The following is a 17308-nucleotide window of genomic DNA, read 5'->3' on the forward strand; positions in this document are numbered from 1 at the left end:
TGTTCTCTACTTGTCTGAGGCACAGAAGACATTTTGTAGTTCTCTTCGATCAGATGGTATCTGTGTGGAAGTGTTGATTTCCCCTTGCTGTGTTCTTTAGAAGTTAGGGAAAAAAAAGGATGTTGACTTTCTTATTGGTATTTGACATAGAAAAAATTCATTTCTTCCTTAAAGTCTGCCGCCTTCCACCTCTGCACTCATTTGAATTTCAATAACTGATGAATTGTAGTTCAAAGTCTATATTAAGGTGCCAGCATCCATCTCTAGCTGCCGTGTGCAACATTGTGTAGGTGTTGGCATTTGCAGGAAGGTCTTCCCGTTACAGAAGGCTGAAAATGTCTTCAGTCTTAGTCAGTACAACGCAGCGTGCTCCTGTAGGTGCCATACTATTCCAGGAGAAAGGATTAATTGGGAAATGTTTGTAAAAGGACATACATAGAAACCTGCAGGGCTTACTTGCATCATTGCCTCTTGTTGGTAAATGATATTTTAAAATGCCATTGCATTGTGTTTTTTTTTTTTGTAGTATATGTTTTAGGTTACATATATAGCTTGTCTCTTAATGTCTACTTCTTATAAGTTAAATTCTGATTATTTAAGTAATTAGAGTAAAATTTAATTAGCACTGGCCACTGCGAGTGAGGCATACACAACAGAATATTTTAGACTTAAAATTTATTAAAGAAAATAAATTATTTTAAAATGTGAATAACACTGATACAATTATCAAATTTAGAGTTGAGGGGGACTTTGGGAACTACCTAGTTCAACCAGTCCCTTAATTTAGTAGTATTTTGCCTTTCATAAACTGCAAAAATATTCTTTTTTTTTAATTATTAATTCATTTTGATTTATCAACAGTCACTTCCATAAGCTTTTGATTTTTAAATTTTTCTTCACCTCCCCAAGATGCAGCACAATCTGATATAGACTATACATATACATTCCTATTCAGCATATTTTCATATTAGTGATGTAAGGAAGAATTAGAACCAATAGGAGAAACCACAAGAAAGAGAAAACAAAACAAAACAGAAGAAAAAACACTAGCAAGTAGTATGCTTCAATCTGCATTCAAACTCCATAGTTCTTTCTTTGGATGTGGATAGCATTTTCCATTATGAGATCTTTGGAAATGTCTTAGATCCTTGTATTGCAGAGAAGAGCTGAGTCTATCAACGTTAGTCATCGCACAACATGGCTGTTACTGTGTGCAATGTTCTTCTGGTTCTGCTCACTTCACTCAGCATCAGTTCATACAAGTCTTTCCAGGTTTCAGAAATAATTTTCTTAACCACATTTGGGGCTAATTTTACAGTTTAGCTCTTTGAAAGTATTAAAATATGCAGAATAAGGGGATCTTTGTAGATAGGACTTTTTAGTGCATCCCTCCTCCATGTTGGGGCAGCTAGGTGGTATAGTACCTAGAGCACCGAACCTGGAGTCAAAAGGACCTGAGTTTTCAGATTTAGCCTCAGATGCTTACTAGCTGTGTTATCCTGGGCAAGTCACTTAACCTTGTTTGCCTCAGTTTCCTCATCTATAAAATGAGCTGAGAAGGAAATGGCAAACCACTCCAGTATCTTTGCCAAGAAAACCCCAAGTTGGGTCACAAAGAGTTAGACATGACTGAAAATGACTGAACAACAGCAACAACAACAAATTCCATTTCATGGTGCATGACATGGGGAGATCTCTATTTTCATAAAGTTCTTACATTCCTTAAATAAAGTTGCCATATAAATGCAAAACAATTCCACACCATCAGGACAATAGAAAAATACTTGGATTAATTTGCCGATACCTAAGCAATTTGCATATAGCTAAAGTCCCAGAAAAGGTTCTGGGAATAAAGAAAGGGCCTTGTGGGGCTGGTAGGAGGGAGAGGTTTAGAGAAAAAGGAGCTTTTGTCCCCCTTGGATTTTTTGTTTTTGTTTTGCTTGAAAGAAAAGTCTTGAGCCTCAGTACCAGCCACGGGTGTCATTCTGCCCTCGGCAGGAGCCAACTCCAAAGAAACCTTGACATTCCATGTCTTTAAGGCTTCCTGGCAAGTTTAGTCGGTTCCCATTGTATCTCAGTATCTGAGTGTGGGGAAAACAAAGCTCTTTCTTTGAGTAAAATGCATCAGGAGAATTTTCTATGTGAGAGATCACTGTCGAGTACTGACGGTAGCCCTAGAGAAGAGAAAGCAAGCTTTGTGATGTTCCAGAGGACAGCTGGTGTTGGTACTCACTGGGAAACCAGGAACTATTGTGTTCATTATTTTGAGCCTAAATGAAATGTGACTTTTACCTTAAACCTGCCAACATTGACTGATCTGGGGAACTTTATCTTAAACTTCCATTTTGATGGCCTTATGCTGAAAATGATGGTGTTTTTTCTCCTGGAAAACAAATGAACTCCAGACTTACTAGAGTTAGGGCAATTTTCTTGATTGTTTTATCTGAAAATGGAAAGACTATTCTAATTGAGCTCAAGCCAGAATAGCACAGACTCTTTGAGTTAGCCCCGTGATACTTAAAACTCCTCTCTTAGGAGTTGTCCATTTGACTATTTGACCTTTCTCGCAGCATAGTAAGGACTAGATACCAGAAACTGCTGAATTTCTCTGCACTGTTTGCCATTTGTGTTGACACCTGGTATAAGAAAGGCATAAAAATGCCTACCTTGTGCCTAGCACTCTTCCTTGTCTTCTTTCTTTACTGCTTACTATTTCGTCTTTCTTGCTAAATTTACCTGGCTCTCATTCTTACTGGAAAACAACCAATACCTGACCCCAGAAATCTGAGTGTGATAATGCCTATTAAGCTCTAATAGGATAATGGAAGTTAATGTAGTTCCCAAGTATCTATGATAAATGAGTTCTTCTTTAAAACCTGGTATTAATTCCTCACACAAAGCAAATAGCTAATAGCTTACATGTGTATAGTCCTTTAAGAATTGCGAAGCAGTTTATACACATCTTACTTGATTCACACAATTACTCTTCAAGGTAGGTGCTGTTATCATTTCCATTTTACAGATGAGGAAACAGAAACTGATAGAGGGAACATGATTTGGCTAGGTTTGTATAGCTAGTACACTACAAAGGCAAGATCACAATCCAGGTTCAGTGTCTGTTCCCTCCACTGTGCTGTTACTCCACCGGGCCATGCTGCCTTTCTATAAATATAGTAAATTTTTATTATATTTTTTACTTTAGTATAATTTTTACTATAAATTGGGAAAATATTGGTTGGATGGTTGGTTTGGGGGTTTTTTTTGTTTTGTTTTGTTTTTTTTTGGTAAGGCAGTTGGGGTTAAGTGACTTGCCCAAGGTCACACAGCTAGTACTCTGAAGTGTTTGGTCTGAGGCCGGATTTGAACTCAGGTCCTCCTGACTTCAGGGCTGGTGCTCTATCCACTGCACCACCTAGCTGCCCCGTTCTTTTTTTTGTTTTGTTTTGTTTTGTTTTTTGGTAGGATGGTTGGTTTGGAAACAGACACTTTGCTACTGTGGATGAATAACAATCTATGTTCATTAACCAATCCTGTTAATCCTTTTATGTTCATATCTGTGCCGGCCGCGCCGTGCACTCTCCTCCTATAAGGAGCAGGCTGCCAGAGTCATACTTACCAGTCTTCGGAGCCTACCTGGATAAACACACAGAGACGAGCCGACCAGGAGGTGCCAACACCCGAGCTTTATTCAGAGGCCATCACAGCAAGGCCAAGCAGGAAGGCCAGAGCAAGAGAGGAGGAGCAAAGAGAGAGAGCGAGCTCCGACCGCTACCGTTCCTTAAGTACTTACTTAGCCCCTCCTCCTCAGCCCGCCTACTAGTCATTGATTGTAGGATCAGATACCGAAGGGGATGTCTGAGTTAGCACACCAAGGGAGAGGAGGTGACGCAGGAGGCTAGGACCGGATACAGGAAGGAGGCGTCTGGGATTAGTGCATAGACAAAGGGAAAGTACATGACCCAGGAAGTCAGGCCCAGATACCAGGAGGAGGCGTATGGGGTCAGTGCTACACAAAGGGAAAGTACGTGACCCAGGAAGTCAGGAAGGACACAGGAAGGAGGCGTCTGGGGTTAGCGTTGTACCTAGGGAGGGGGCTAGACAAAGGAACTCGTTCTCTGCCGTCCCACTCCCACGTGGCACAGCCCCCTGTCTCAGGAGCACATGCTCCGGCTACTTCCTTGTATTCTGTTCCTTCCCCAGCTTATCACAGCTCCACATAGCACTGCCCTGCCTCAGGAGTGTGAGCTCCGGTTACTTCTCCGTATCCAGTTCCCATCCCAGTTCACCACAACTCCGCCTAGCACAGCCCCTTCCTCAGGAGCGTGAGCTCTGGTTACTTCCTAATATCTTGTTCCTACCCCATCTTGCCACAACCCCCACTTGGCAGTAGCCAACATCAGACAGTCCCTCACACATATCTTCTCGGGGAAGAGCTGACTGTTTAAAAAAAAAAAAAGATTTGTGGTTTTTAGAAACAGCATTGCTTGCCATTTATTTAATGTGATGATTATGTAGTACTACATAAAGAGATAAGAGAAACTTGACTATAGTCCTGCTCTCCATTAACTAGCTCTGTGACCTTGAACACATCACTTTACCTCTTCTTTAGTTATAGAATGAGAGGCTAGAACAGATCTCAAGGTGATAGATTTAGAGCTAGGAAGCAGCCATATAATCCAGCCTCCCTCATTTTATAGGTGAGAAAACTTAGGCTCAGAGAGTTTTGGTGACATGGCCAAAATGAAATAATTAAACCAGATGGGACTTCGATTCTAGATCCATTGCTCTTTCCACTGTACCAGGATGACCTCAGAGATTCCTTTCAACTCTAAAGTTCCATGATTCTTTATTGAAATGTGGACCAGAATAGGCTCTGACCAGAATAATTGTAGCCAGCTTTTGTGGCCTTTTGTTTAAGAGCAACTATGATTGAGATTTGAATAATTTTTTATTTTTGCCTTGTGTCTTTACTTCCTCTTTCACATATTCATAGAGATTTGTTCAAGAAGTTTTGCAGTCTAATGGGAAGGAAGACTATTTGACTAGAAATCAAGATCCCAACAGTCCCTTAAATTTGTCCAACCAGTATATTCAGGGAAAACAATTTATACCTAAAATGCTAAAACCTCAAAATGACCTTCAAAGTCCTGAGTAACAGTACTGTAAAAGAACACAAGATGGAGACAGAACCCTAAAAAAGGAGATAGCTTTTGTTATTTCCTTTAGAATGAGAGGAATTATTCTGCACTGTTGGTTTTCTTTTCAGAAAAGGGCATTTTAACAATTTAATCCTCTTACAGGTCAGTAGAAATCAAAATATTTTCTTTGGTAACTTTAACTATCTCTTCCCTCACCCCCCCCCCCCATCATGTTTTAATTTAATTTTTTAAACCTAAATATTTGTTTAAATTTTTAACCAAAATATAACTATTAATAAATGAGTTAGATCTTTTCTTTGGGAAAAGATTAAGGCTGTATTTTCACCATTGTAGCCAAACTAAATAGGTCATTTTATTTGTGTTTGGAATTTCTTAAGAAATGCTGTGTTTTTCTAGGCTCCCCTGAGATGAAATTAGGACAAGGGGTAAGGCCAGATAGATGAGTTAATTGGCTTTTCTTGGCCTTCTGGAAGACCCACCTCCAGTTGGAGTACCCTTCCTCCATTTGCCTTCCCCTTCTTCCCCTCCCCTAGCCAGGCTGTCACAGAGCCCTTCTAGGACAGCCGGGTGGTGGGAAGATCTCCTTGCCACCGTCTTCTTTTCCTTCCCCTTTCCGTACCTCCCCTGGCTTCCCAGAACCCATCTGGCTTTACTGCTCTCATGGCTTGGGTGAGATAGGAGTCACCAGCTTTTTTCCTTCTTATAAGATGGAGGACCATCAGGCCTTACCATATGACCTGTCACTGCTTCCTGAGATCCTTCTCACCTTAGTATTTGCTTTGCTTCTGTGACAAGTATTCTAAACTTGAGGTCCATAAACTTGTTATTTTAATATTTTGTTAATTTTATTAACAATTAATTATAATCAATTAAATTGATATTTATTGTTAATAATATTTCATTATAATTTGGTTTCTGTTATCTTGTGTATTTTATTTATGCATTTACCAGCTTTCTGAGAGCAAGTCCATAGGCTGTATCAGACTGCCAAAGAGGTATATGATGCAAAAAAGGTTAAGAACCTTTGCTCTGTGTCCTTGCAAATCCATCAGTGATGCGACCTTGCTGTTCATCTCATGCCTGCACCCTCAGGACTTCTGGACCTTTCTATCTGCCTTGCAGCTGAACTTTTGCTTTATTGTATTCTCTTTCCATTTAGGGGGTCAGCTCCTTGAAAATAGGACTATCTCACTTTTTCTGTGTGTATTCCCAGGACTTAGTACTAATTACATTTATACCACAAATTCAGGGTTGGTTCAATATTAAGAAAACTGTAAACATAATTGACTATATTAGTAACAAGAACAAAAATCATATCAACATTTGCAGAAAAGGTTTTTGACAAAGTATCCAATTCTCAGAACATAAAATAAAGAAAAAAGTAAAATAAAAATGAAATGTAAAAAAAAGAAAGAATAAAGGATATGGAATCGAGAAAAAAACGCATAGTACGCATTTAATAAATGCTTTTTCATTCATTCATTGTTTCAGAGATTTACTGTTACCTTGAACAGGTTAGATATTTCATGTTAAAAAGCTATTCATTGACATTAGTTATTGTGAATTACAATTTCAAAACCTTTGAAAATTATTAGGGAATCTTTTTTTTTGTTTTGCTGGAGAGTTCTGTAACCTTCAGAAAAACAAGTTTAGTATGATTGTAGTGGATTAGCTATATCTCTTTTCATAAAATGGAATCATAGAATTGTAAGGAACCTTAGAGATCATGTGATCCAGTGGTTTCCAACTTTTTCAAGTAGGAATATCATATTTCATAGGCAGACCCCATCCCCAGCGTAATAGTTTCATTAGCATCCATTGATTGAGAAAATATATAATGACAAAAGGCTGCTATGAATTCAGTAAGTTTTAAATAGAATTTTTATTTTGTTCATCTCGGCAGCATCTATAAACATTTGAAAAATGAGATTACAAGTATGTCGAAGACATTCACTCTATAAAAGGGATGTTTCCCCATTTCCTAAGATCATATATTTATAATTGGAAGGGATTTTGGATAATTTTTTTAGTCCAGTGAACTCATGTTAGAGATGAAGAAACTGATGCCCAGAAAGGGAAAGTGACTTTCCACAGTTCATGCAGGTAGCAAGTGATATGCATGCTGGATTTTTTTTTTATTAATTGATTAATTTATTTGTAGTTTTCAACATTCAGTTTAATAAGATTTTGAATTCTAAATTTTCTCCCTCTTCCCAGGACGGTGTGCAATCTGATACAGACTCTACATATACATTCATATTCAACATATTTTCACATTAGTCATGTTGTAAAGAAGGATAAGAACCAATGGGAGGAACCATGAGAAAGAAGAAACAAATTTAAAAAAAAGAGCCGATAGTATGCTTCAATCTGCATTGAGGCTCCATAGTTCTTTTTCTGGATGTGGATAGCATTTTCCATCATGAGTCTTTTGGAGTTGTGTTAGATCATTGCATTCTTCAGAAGAACTAAGTCTAACAAAGTCAGTCATTGTATAATGTTGCTGTTACTCTGTACAGTGTTCTCCTGGTTCTGCTCACTTTACTCTCGTGTTGGGTATTTTGCTGGAACTGAATAAAGAGAAAAGTAACAATGTGTGGTGAGTAAATGTAATAAAGGTAGATTGAGGTACAGACTGTAATCCAGATCTGTTTATTAACAGTGACATGTACAACTATGAGCGAAGTTCCTCTGGAACTATGAAACCCTATAATGTAGTTTCCCCTAATATTATGTTCTCATTGAGTGAATTGATAAATGGTATTAGGCATTCCCAGTTCCTTGCTGTACTTAGTTCCCATGATCTACTCCTCCATCTGAGCTAAACACAGAGATGATCATATCCTTGATTCTTCTGTCACTCACAAATGTTCTACTTCCATGTACAGGGAACTTTTAAAATCTACTCATAATCTTTTATCATTGTGTCTTTTTCTCTGTCTCAAGACCCCTTACATTGTTCTTTGTCCTCACCTCTCTGTTGCTTTTACCAACCCTGGATTACTCCTACCATCTGCCTCCGTCAGTCCTTTTTATATCCTCTTGAATAAAGTTTGAGAATATCATGAAATCATACTGATTGGGGCCCCTATAAATTTATGTTATTTAATCTCAGCTGGACCCTCACTGAAGCAAGGCTAACATTCTAATCTTTCTTAATTGAATCCTTAATTGATCCACAGTTGCTGTTCCAAACTTTTTTCCTTTTTACTCAAGCTTCCCATGGCATCCCTTCTCCATTCCTTTCATAAGCAACTTGTCTCATACTTTGCCTGGAAATTTGAGACTGTTTGCTGAGAGCTTCCCCTTCTCCTTTCCTCCTCCTCAGAAGGACTTCTTTCCTGCTGACGTTGACCTCGTCCTCTACTATTTCTTCCTTCACTCCAATCTCAGATGAAGAAGTGGCTTGGAGGTAGCCATTCTTGCTAAATCTAATCCCTCTTCACCCTTGTTCATATTCACTTCTGACTTCTGAAGATTGTTCCCACTATAATCCCCCGTTCTTTCTCTTATCTTCAGTCTCTCCTTTTCATGCTGCCTACCAAGACATCTATGTCTCCCACATTCTTCCCCCTACCCCGAGGCAATCACGGTTAAGTGACTTGCCCAGGGTCACACAGCTAGTAAGTGTCAAGTGTCAGGCCAGATTTGAACTCAGGTCCTCCTGATTTCAGGGGTGTTGTTCTATCTGCTGTACCACCTAGCTGCCCCTCCCCCATTCTTAAATAGCCCTCACTTGATCTTGCCATTTTCACGAGCTATCATTCTACATTTTCTCCTCTCCTTCAGTGTTAACCTCTTCTGAGAAAGTCATTTACAGTCCCCTGCTTCCTACCTTCTCACTCTCAGACCCACTGCATTCAGGCTTCCAACCCCTTCATTCCACTAAAACCACCCTCTTCACAGTTACCAATATCAACTGCCAAATCACATGGCCTTTTCAATCCTTATCCTTTTTGACCTCTTTGCAGCATTTGACAGTGTTGATCACCTTACCTCCTGGTGATGCAATCACAGATCCAGATGTTTGAACATGTCATAGTACAGTCTTAGAACAAATTCATTAACTAAATCCCTTAGAGTAGATAATTGACTCATAGTAGAAGTAGACCAAACTGTATTGTATCATAGTTGTGGTATACCTTGGTTTATGTGGTTTTTTTTTTACATTTTGCTTCATGGTTTAAAAATTAAGACAAAAAAGGCACGGTGAATTTGAACACTGGACCTGGAATCAGAAAGACCCAAGTTCAACTCCTGCCTCAGGCAACAGTGGTATGACCTTAGGCAAGTTATCTAACTTCTTTCTGCCTCAATTTCCTCATCTGTAAAAGAGGGATAATAATAGCACCTTTCTGTGAAGGTTATTGTGAGGATAAATTGAATTGATATTTACACACCTGAAAGGTGATATATAAATGCTAGCTCTTTATGATCCTGATCGTTATCGTCATAAAATGTACATGAGGTTTCTTGCTAGTTTTTTTTTTTTCCCCACTTTCAGCACTTCTCTGTCAGAAGCATGTTCTTCGGCTCCTGCCAGGAATGAGCAGTGATAGTGATGTTGAGTGTGACACTGAAAATGAAGAGCAGGAAGAGAATGCTCCTTTGGATGGATTTAATGACTCCTTCATGGGACAGCCCTCAGGGGAAGGTAGAGCACCTGATGCTGCTTCACAGGGGAGGCTTCGTTCTTTCTGAGGAAGAGGGAGACCATCTCTTATTACTCTCAGAGGGCTCTATTGCCATGAATGCCGTGCATTATTCGTTAAGTGAAGAAGGAAGGTTAAGCTGCTAAAAATATTGTGGTGGTAGAGGCTGCTCTATTAGTTACCCAGTGTGGTACTTACTGAATTGAATATGTGGTGGGGTTTTTTAAAATACAGGATTCAAATACATAGCTCCTTGTTGAGGGATAGTTTTAGCCTTTTGTGCTATGACTTTCAATGTATAAATCACATAGTATAGGGCTAAGAGGCTGTTTTCATAGGTTAGCTATTGAATAGTCTGCTGAGAAGTTACAGAAGCTGAAATCCTTGGGTTAAGACAGAGTTTGTAAGTGTTGTTGAAAAACAACCAAATCATACAAAGAATTTTATAAATAAACTCTATGTACTTTTAGGAGTCCTTAGTACTATAGCACTGTTAGGTTTCTCTTAGCCAGGTTAATGTTTATATTTTATTGACCTTATATTCTGTTCTTCTTTCTCCCGATACAGGATGAAGTGTTTGATTATTTTATGCATTTAAGGCACCCCTTTTTTTCATCTGGGTTGAGAACTCCTGGAAGGGAAACTCCCCCCACACATAAATTGTACTATTCAGAGAAAGTTGCCTGGTGGCCCTGAGAGGTTAAATCACTTGCCCTTAGTGATGATATGTGTCAGGAGCAGGACTTTAGACCAAGTCTTCTTTATTACAGCCCAATCTAATAAGCATTTGTTAAGTTTCTACTTTGTGTAAGGCCCTGTATGTCTGCCATGCTGTCTGTCAAGGCAATTCAGTTAATTTTAATATCTTTCCATTACCTTCATCTCCTTTTTACGATTTGCTTTTTATTTTTAATCTTAACCACATACTCCAGTTATCCTGGAGATGTCGTGGTAGCACCAACAAAAGCAGTGTTCTCAATGTGGGCTGATGATCACATGATAGGCAGATTTTTAAAAATTATGTTCCTTGAGTCAAGATGTCTTTTAATTCTCATCATGTTTAGTAAATTTGAATCCCTCTACCTTCCTCCCGAGCTTCCCAGTGCCCACAGGACAGGAAAAAGTGGCAGGAGAATAAATAGAATCCCAAGTTCCATTTTTCCCACTGTGCTTCTGGCTTAAAGCCTCCCCCGGGGCTGCAAGGAGCTCAGGTCACAAATTCCCAAGGGTGGAATCAGTCATCTAGTACATTTTGATTACTTTGACATCACATATAGCCAACTTAAGTGTTCAGAAAAATGCATTTTCCTGTTTTAAAATTTTTCTATGCCTTTTACTTTTTATCTTAGATACATGTTCCAGTTTTCCTGAAGGTGATCAGATAGGCCCTGAAGACCTCAGTTTCACTACTGGTGAGAGCAGTGGAAGGTAATTGCCAAACCAAGGCCATTGGCTTTGAGTTAACATGACCCTGAAATTTGCAGTAGATGGTGGCTGAAGTTTCTCATCAGAGCCAGGAACGATCACATGTGACCTTTGTTTGCTGCCATTCTTTCCACCTGCAATATTATTCCTGAAACCGTGACAGAAGGTTGTGGATTGAGTGCGCACTGGAGAGAAGAATCAGTATCAGAAGAGTTCTATGTGTAACACAATAATAGAGTAGTTGTAGACATTAATAAATAACCTGCATTTACAAAAGGCAGTTTTTCTACAAGTGAAAGAGAGATAAATTGCCAGAAATTTACTTCTGTCTTCGTAACTTGTTTGGTGCATGCACTCATTAACCAACTCAGTGTTGATACTGTCCCTTTGGTGTTCTCTTTAGTATCTGAGTTTAGATGACCACCTTCCTACTGATGGCATTTAATCAGCAGTTTATTCATGCCTGTGGTTTAGTGACCAAGAAAAAATTACTTAAGAGTAGATTTTTGTACTATAGGCTCTTTATGTGAATAAGTGGAATAATCCTAACCACTCTCTGATGGGGCACATTGACTGATAGGAGCTAATTGATTTCATTTGAAAATGCAGGTGCCCTAATTTAGTTGCGCAAAATGATTCCATTATGCAACTTTTTCCACAGGTCATTTTTAACCTCTTGGAGAATTAGGTAAATTTGAGAAGATTCTACTCTTAGAACTCTCCACTCTTAGAGAAGATTCTACTCATGGTTCCTATTCTTTTGTGTTGAACCCTTGTCAGAATATTCAGGCAATTCGATTTCTTTTGTCTCTTAACATGTTTAGCAGATATTGAGGGGATTTCCCTGACTCTCACTCTTTTTATTAATTTAACTTAATTTAATTTTCTATAGGTTCAAAAATGTTAGTGATTCACATGAAAGTTTCAAAACCTAGTGTAGAGTTTTCTTCTTTTTCTCATTTTTGGACCAATTTGGGGAGAAAGTAATTGCCAAACTTATCCTTGAGGAATGGCATTTGTATTTGAGCTGCTACATTGACTGTGAAAACTGCATTGAGAATTAAGTAAGAGGCTACTGAAAAGGATAAATAACTGTATATAAATGTTTGAAGGGAAGACTTTTAATCTGCCCATGTTTTATCTAATGAAAATTGCTTTTTTTGTGTCTTGATTTTTTTGGTATTTAGTGTTAATCATTCATGGTTCTTGTTCAAAACAGTTTGCACTTTTTGTTAATAAAATGATCTTGGAAAAATGTAGTGCTTATGGTTATTGAAGAAGTCAGAAGGCACGTTCTGTTCTAGTCACCCTGATTAAAAGCTTCTTCACTTGGTAAATGTTGGGTAAGCACATAGGGAGGTGAGGAGTATTTTCTAAGTCTTTGTGATGTAGCCACTTACTACCAGGGTCTCCTTGAGTCTAGACAATATAACCCTAAGGCCTGGAAGTTACTCATTGTTTTCTTTGCACAAACTCAACTCTGTAGTTCTTATGTTCTTTTCATGGAGTTATTTTTCAAAATATTATAAGTAAACTCTTCAATGCTTTTAGTGACTTAGATTCAGAAGATTTTGCCTTCATTACATTTTGACATATCGGTATTCTTAATTTAACTCTCTTCACACACATACACATATATAATTACATATACATTCTATATGTGTATATGTCATCTATGTAATAAATGACATGTAATGATGACAAACCTTATATAACAATTCCGCATCATCTTCCATTGTGAAAAATAAAACTAACTGGCTATAGGAGAATTGAAACAAAGCTCAAATGCAATCCTTTCCAGAAAAATATAGCTGAATATAACTAAATTAGTTGCCTGGGTCTCATAATTGTTGGGCAAATTCTGACTTGATCTCTGTTTATTCTGGGACTGATTACTTATCCATGCAGTGTGCATTCATTTGATTTCTCATAATTGTAGAGATAGCTGACGCTTATATGCCACTTTACAATTAACATTTTTATATGTGTACGTGGGGGGAGGGGAAAGAGAGTTTACATCTGTTCTCATTTGTTCCTCACAATAGTCTTGTGAGGTAGAAGTAGTGATATTATTATCCCTGTTTTTACAGAGGAGATAACTAGAGTTTAGAGAGATTAATTAGCTTGCCTAAAATCAAACAGCTAGTGTAAGGGTGGTCGAGCCAGGATTCAAACCTGGGTCCTCTGATTCCAAATGTAGTGTTCTTTCCACTCTCCCACAATTGACATATGATTTACTTGTGTTGTCTGAAGTTTTCCTATTTCTTTTGTGATAATACAGAAAACAGTATTGGATTTGGAGTCAGCAAACCTTGGTTTGAATCTTTGTTCTGCCACTAATTCTGTGGCCTTGGGCAGGTCACAATTACGAGTTTACAAGTTTTCAATTCCCTTGTCTCTAAAGTGGGGATTATTTAATAGACTTGCACTTTACAAGTTGTAAGGGTTGTAAGGAAAGTGTTTTGTAAACCTTAACTTGTTAGAGAAATTTAGGTGGTTATTGTTGTTGTATAACTGTGGGAAGTGCTAGGAACTGGGGCAGATAAGATAGGAAGAGACCCTAGTTCATCACATTAAATTCCCAAAATCTTTCATTGACAGCCCTTAGCATTGTTTTCTTGGGCTGTTAATCACTGTTCCATGTTCTTATCTGAGTTCAGCATTCTGAATTCCTCTTTTACCATAAATGTGCAAATATTCATCAAACCTGGAAGTTTAATAAAGACAATAGATTGTCAAAATAGTGTAATGGGTGCATTCTTAATTTGATTCTCAAGTGCCCTCCTGCGTTTCTTGTAATCTTCTAGCAATTGTTTCTTCTCTCTCTCGCTTGTGTGTAAAAATCAAACTGCTGTCATTATTGAGAAGCTGTGTAGTTTAGTGGACTTGGGGTCAAGAGATCTAGGTTCAAATTCTGCCCCAAGATATTTATTAGCTTTGTTACCACGAACAAGTCACTGAACCTCTGAGAGCCTCTTAGATGAGGATATAAATATTTACCGTACCAACTTTCCAAGGTGGTTGTGAGAAAAATGCTTTGCAAACAAATGTGAACTGGTGATGTTCTTGTTCAAATGACTATGATGAGACCCTTTGTAAGATGGTGGGAAATTTGAGTTTAGTTAGTGAGGAAGACTTTGCCCTGCCTTGGACATTGAAGGTACTTCACAAAATGTTTGTTGGATTAGATTCAGTGACTGCATCTGTAGAGAAATAAAAATACAGCTTTACACCAAAAAATATATATTTGTAGAGAACATTTATATGTTCTTCATGAGGATATTATTTTTTTCACTTTCAGAATTAATTCATTTCATCAAAAAAAGATTTATTTAGGCACTGAAGATGCAAAGAAGAAACATTTCAGAAAACAACCCAATTGTACTGTATTTTGAAACCATACTGAAGGAAATTGTCTTTCTGTTAAACACATGTGAAAAGATATATTTTCATATTTCAGTAATAGGATTGTAATCAGCATTCTAACACAGAATTGCTCTATTACTTTAGAAGCAAAGGTTGGCACATGTATTAGAAAGCATGCTTCCAAGTGGCAGGTCCAGTGGCTGTTTATGTAAGTAAGCACAGAAATTACATTCTGATGGAAATCATTCTGGTATTAGTTGAACCTTGGACAAAATTCATTGTTTGGCAAGTGAACAACAAAAGTGAGGCAGAGAGGAAGCATGTTATGGGAGGACACACACTAAATCGGGAAAGCCCCTGGGAGTCATTCTTTCTTCTGTGTCATAAAATAGGATAACCAGGGAAAATCTGTAGCTGATTTGGGTGAAGGGTTTGGGGTTCTAGAAACTTTTTTGCCTTGACCTTTGGATTAAGTATTTGCCATTCAGTGGTGTTTGTGGTATTGGAAATGTCTTTGTGTTCAATAAACTCTAATAAAAAAAGTTAACTTATACACAGACAGAAGTGGCATCTGTCTTATAAGTAACAAGCACTAGACCATATTTTCTCTAATCCTGATAATTGCAATTCAAATGTACATGTGTTATAATATCCATGTTATAATGTCCTAGTTAATACTTTATTTGGCGCTAGTTTATGCGGGTTTTTCTTTACAGGTTTTGTGTATGTCATCCTTTTCATTTTTTATAGCAATATAACACTCTGATATAGAGATACACCACAGTCTGTTTATTCATTTAGAATTGAAGTGATTTCCACTTTTTCATTATTATTTGTGGTTTAGTTAAAAATATCTTTGAACATATACATTTTTAAAAACTGTTCCTTTTGAGATACTCATTTGTTGTCAGTCATTGAATTACTGGATCAAAGTGTGTGATCAGCTTTTTAGCTCTTAATATGTTTTATCAGATTGCTTTCCAGAAAGATTGCAGTGATCTGCATTGGCACTAGCAATGCATGAGTGTACCTGTGCCCCACAATGTTCTCAGCAGAAAAAGTAGTTATTTTTTAATCCTCTATGTTATAACCACAGTGAACCTGGAAAGATAGAAAGTTTCTATATTCCCAAAAGAACCATAGGCAATTGTTAGAAGCATCAGTGTCACATTTTAAATGTTATGTAGACATGGGCTTCTATTACTTTGTGATATTATTTTACCAACCAAAAGCTAGTAGTGTTTCTCTTGAATGAAACAGAACTGCAGTTCTTTCATAATGTCGTAATAAATGCAAAAGTTACAGTCAAGGAATGTCCCAGCTCTAACTATGTGTCATACACTGACTCAACCCAAGTGATCTCGATAAAGAGAGTAGCTTAGTTAATAAGTGTTTAGGAAATGCCAGTTATCTGTTATTGCACTGAGTTTGGTTCACTTACACATTGTGCATGTGCCACTTATACAAAAACACCTTGGGTCTTTTGGACCAAATAAATAGTCATTTTTAAGAGATTTTCCCAGAGGAGCTAAATAACTTAGAGCAGCAAAGCACCACTTTTCAAAATGTTAATTGTTCACATTCAGTCTCTGATTCAACAGATGCTTTAGTATCTAACTCTTTCAAGACCTCATTTTATTGGCTTCAAGCAAGGATGCTTAGTTTTGTTAAGAATGTGAGTTTTGGGGGAAAAAAAAAGCGAACATGAGTTTTGTTAAGTTGTGAGATTGACTGTGACACTATGATTTGAAATACTATGAATTAAGCAGTTGAGTTGGTTGTAAGGATGACAGAGGTAGCTCTTCTGAAACTGAGACTCTTCTGAAAAGGCCCTAACTTAACTTTTTCTATTTTACCTGCAGCCTTCTCTGCTCATAGCTTGAATTATAACCATGACTTCCGTGCACCCTCTCTCCCCTCCCAGTTCCTCACACATCTCTTTTCTGCTGTCTCAAGACCCTTCATATAAGCTTTTAACCATGACTTAACCTGCCCTTTTCCTTGCATTTGTTCCACTTGAAAAGAAGGAAAAGTTGGGCTTATGTTTGGTGAGCAGGAAAGAAAAACCTGACCACATCACACTTACCAGATTGGCTAACATGACAAAACAGGAAAATGGTAACTGTTGGAGAAGATTGAAAAGATTGTTGATGGAAAATTGGAACACTAGTGCATTGTTGATGGAGTTGTGAACTGATCCAACCATTTTGGAGAACAATCTGGAACTATGCCCAAAGGGCTATAAAAATGTGCATACCCTTTGATCCAGCAATAGCACTTCTAGGGCTGTATCCCAAAGAGATCATGAAAATGGGAAAAGGACCCACATGTGCAAAAATATTTATAGCAGCTCTTTCTGTGATGGCCAAGAATTGGAAATTGAGGGGATGCCCATCAATTGGGAAATGGCTGAACAAGTTGTGTTAGATGAATGTAATGGAATACTATTGTGTTATAAGAAATGATGAGCAAGTGGACTTCAGAAAAACCTGGAAAGGGGCAGCTAGGTGGTGTGGTGAATAGAGCTCTGGCCTTGGAGTCAGGAGGACCTGAGTTCTAATCCAGCCTCAGACGCTTAACACTTACTAATTGTGTGACCCTGGGCGAGTAACTTAACCCCATCCACTTCAACCCTGCCCTCCCCCCCCAAAAAAATAGAGAGAAAGAAAAAGAAAAACTTGGAAAGACTTGTATAAACTGATACTG

The 17308-nt window shown here is 37.9% G+C and overlaps 1 protein-coding gene across 1 annotated transcript in view; it reads left to right on the forward strand.

Annotated features, from left to right (window-relative positions):
* The window catches only part of TRIM37 (tripartite motif containing 37), a 111920-nt gene extending 99639 nt beyond the window's left edge, over positions 1 to 12281 (forward strand). Inside the window, 3 exon segments of the mRNA XM_027870376.1 lie at positions 9664 to 9813; positions 11161 to 11195; positions 11197 to 12281. Coding sequence (XP_027726177.1) covers positions 9664 to 9813; positions 11161 to 11195; positions 11197 to 11280 — 269 coding nt within the window. The 3' untranslated portion in view covers positions 11281 to 12281.
* Positions 12282 to 17308: the final 5027 nt, after the last annotated feature.

The sequence above is a fragment of the Vombatus ursinus genome, unplaced genomic scaffold (assembly GCF_900497805.2).
Source record: "Vombatus ursinus unplaced genomic scaffold, bare-nosed wombat genome assembly UNPS02014797.1, whole genome shotgun sequence".
NCBI lineage: Eukaryota > Metazoa > Chordata > Mammalia > Diprotodontia > Vombatidae > Vombatus > Vombatus ursinus.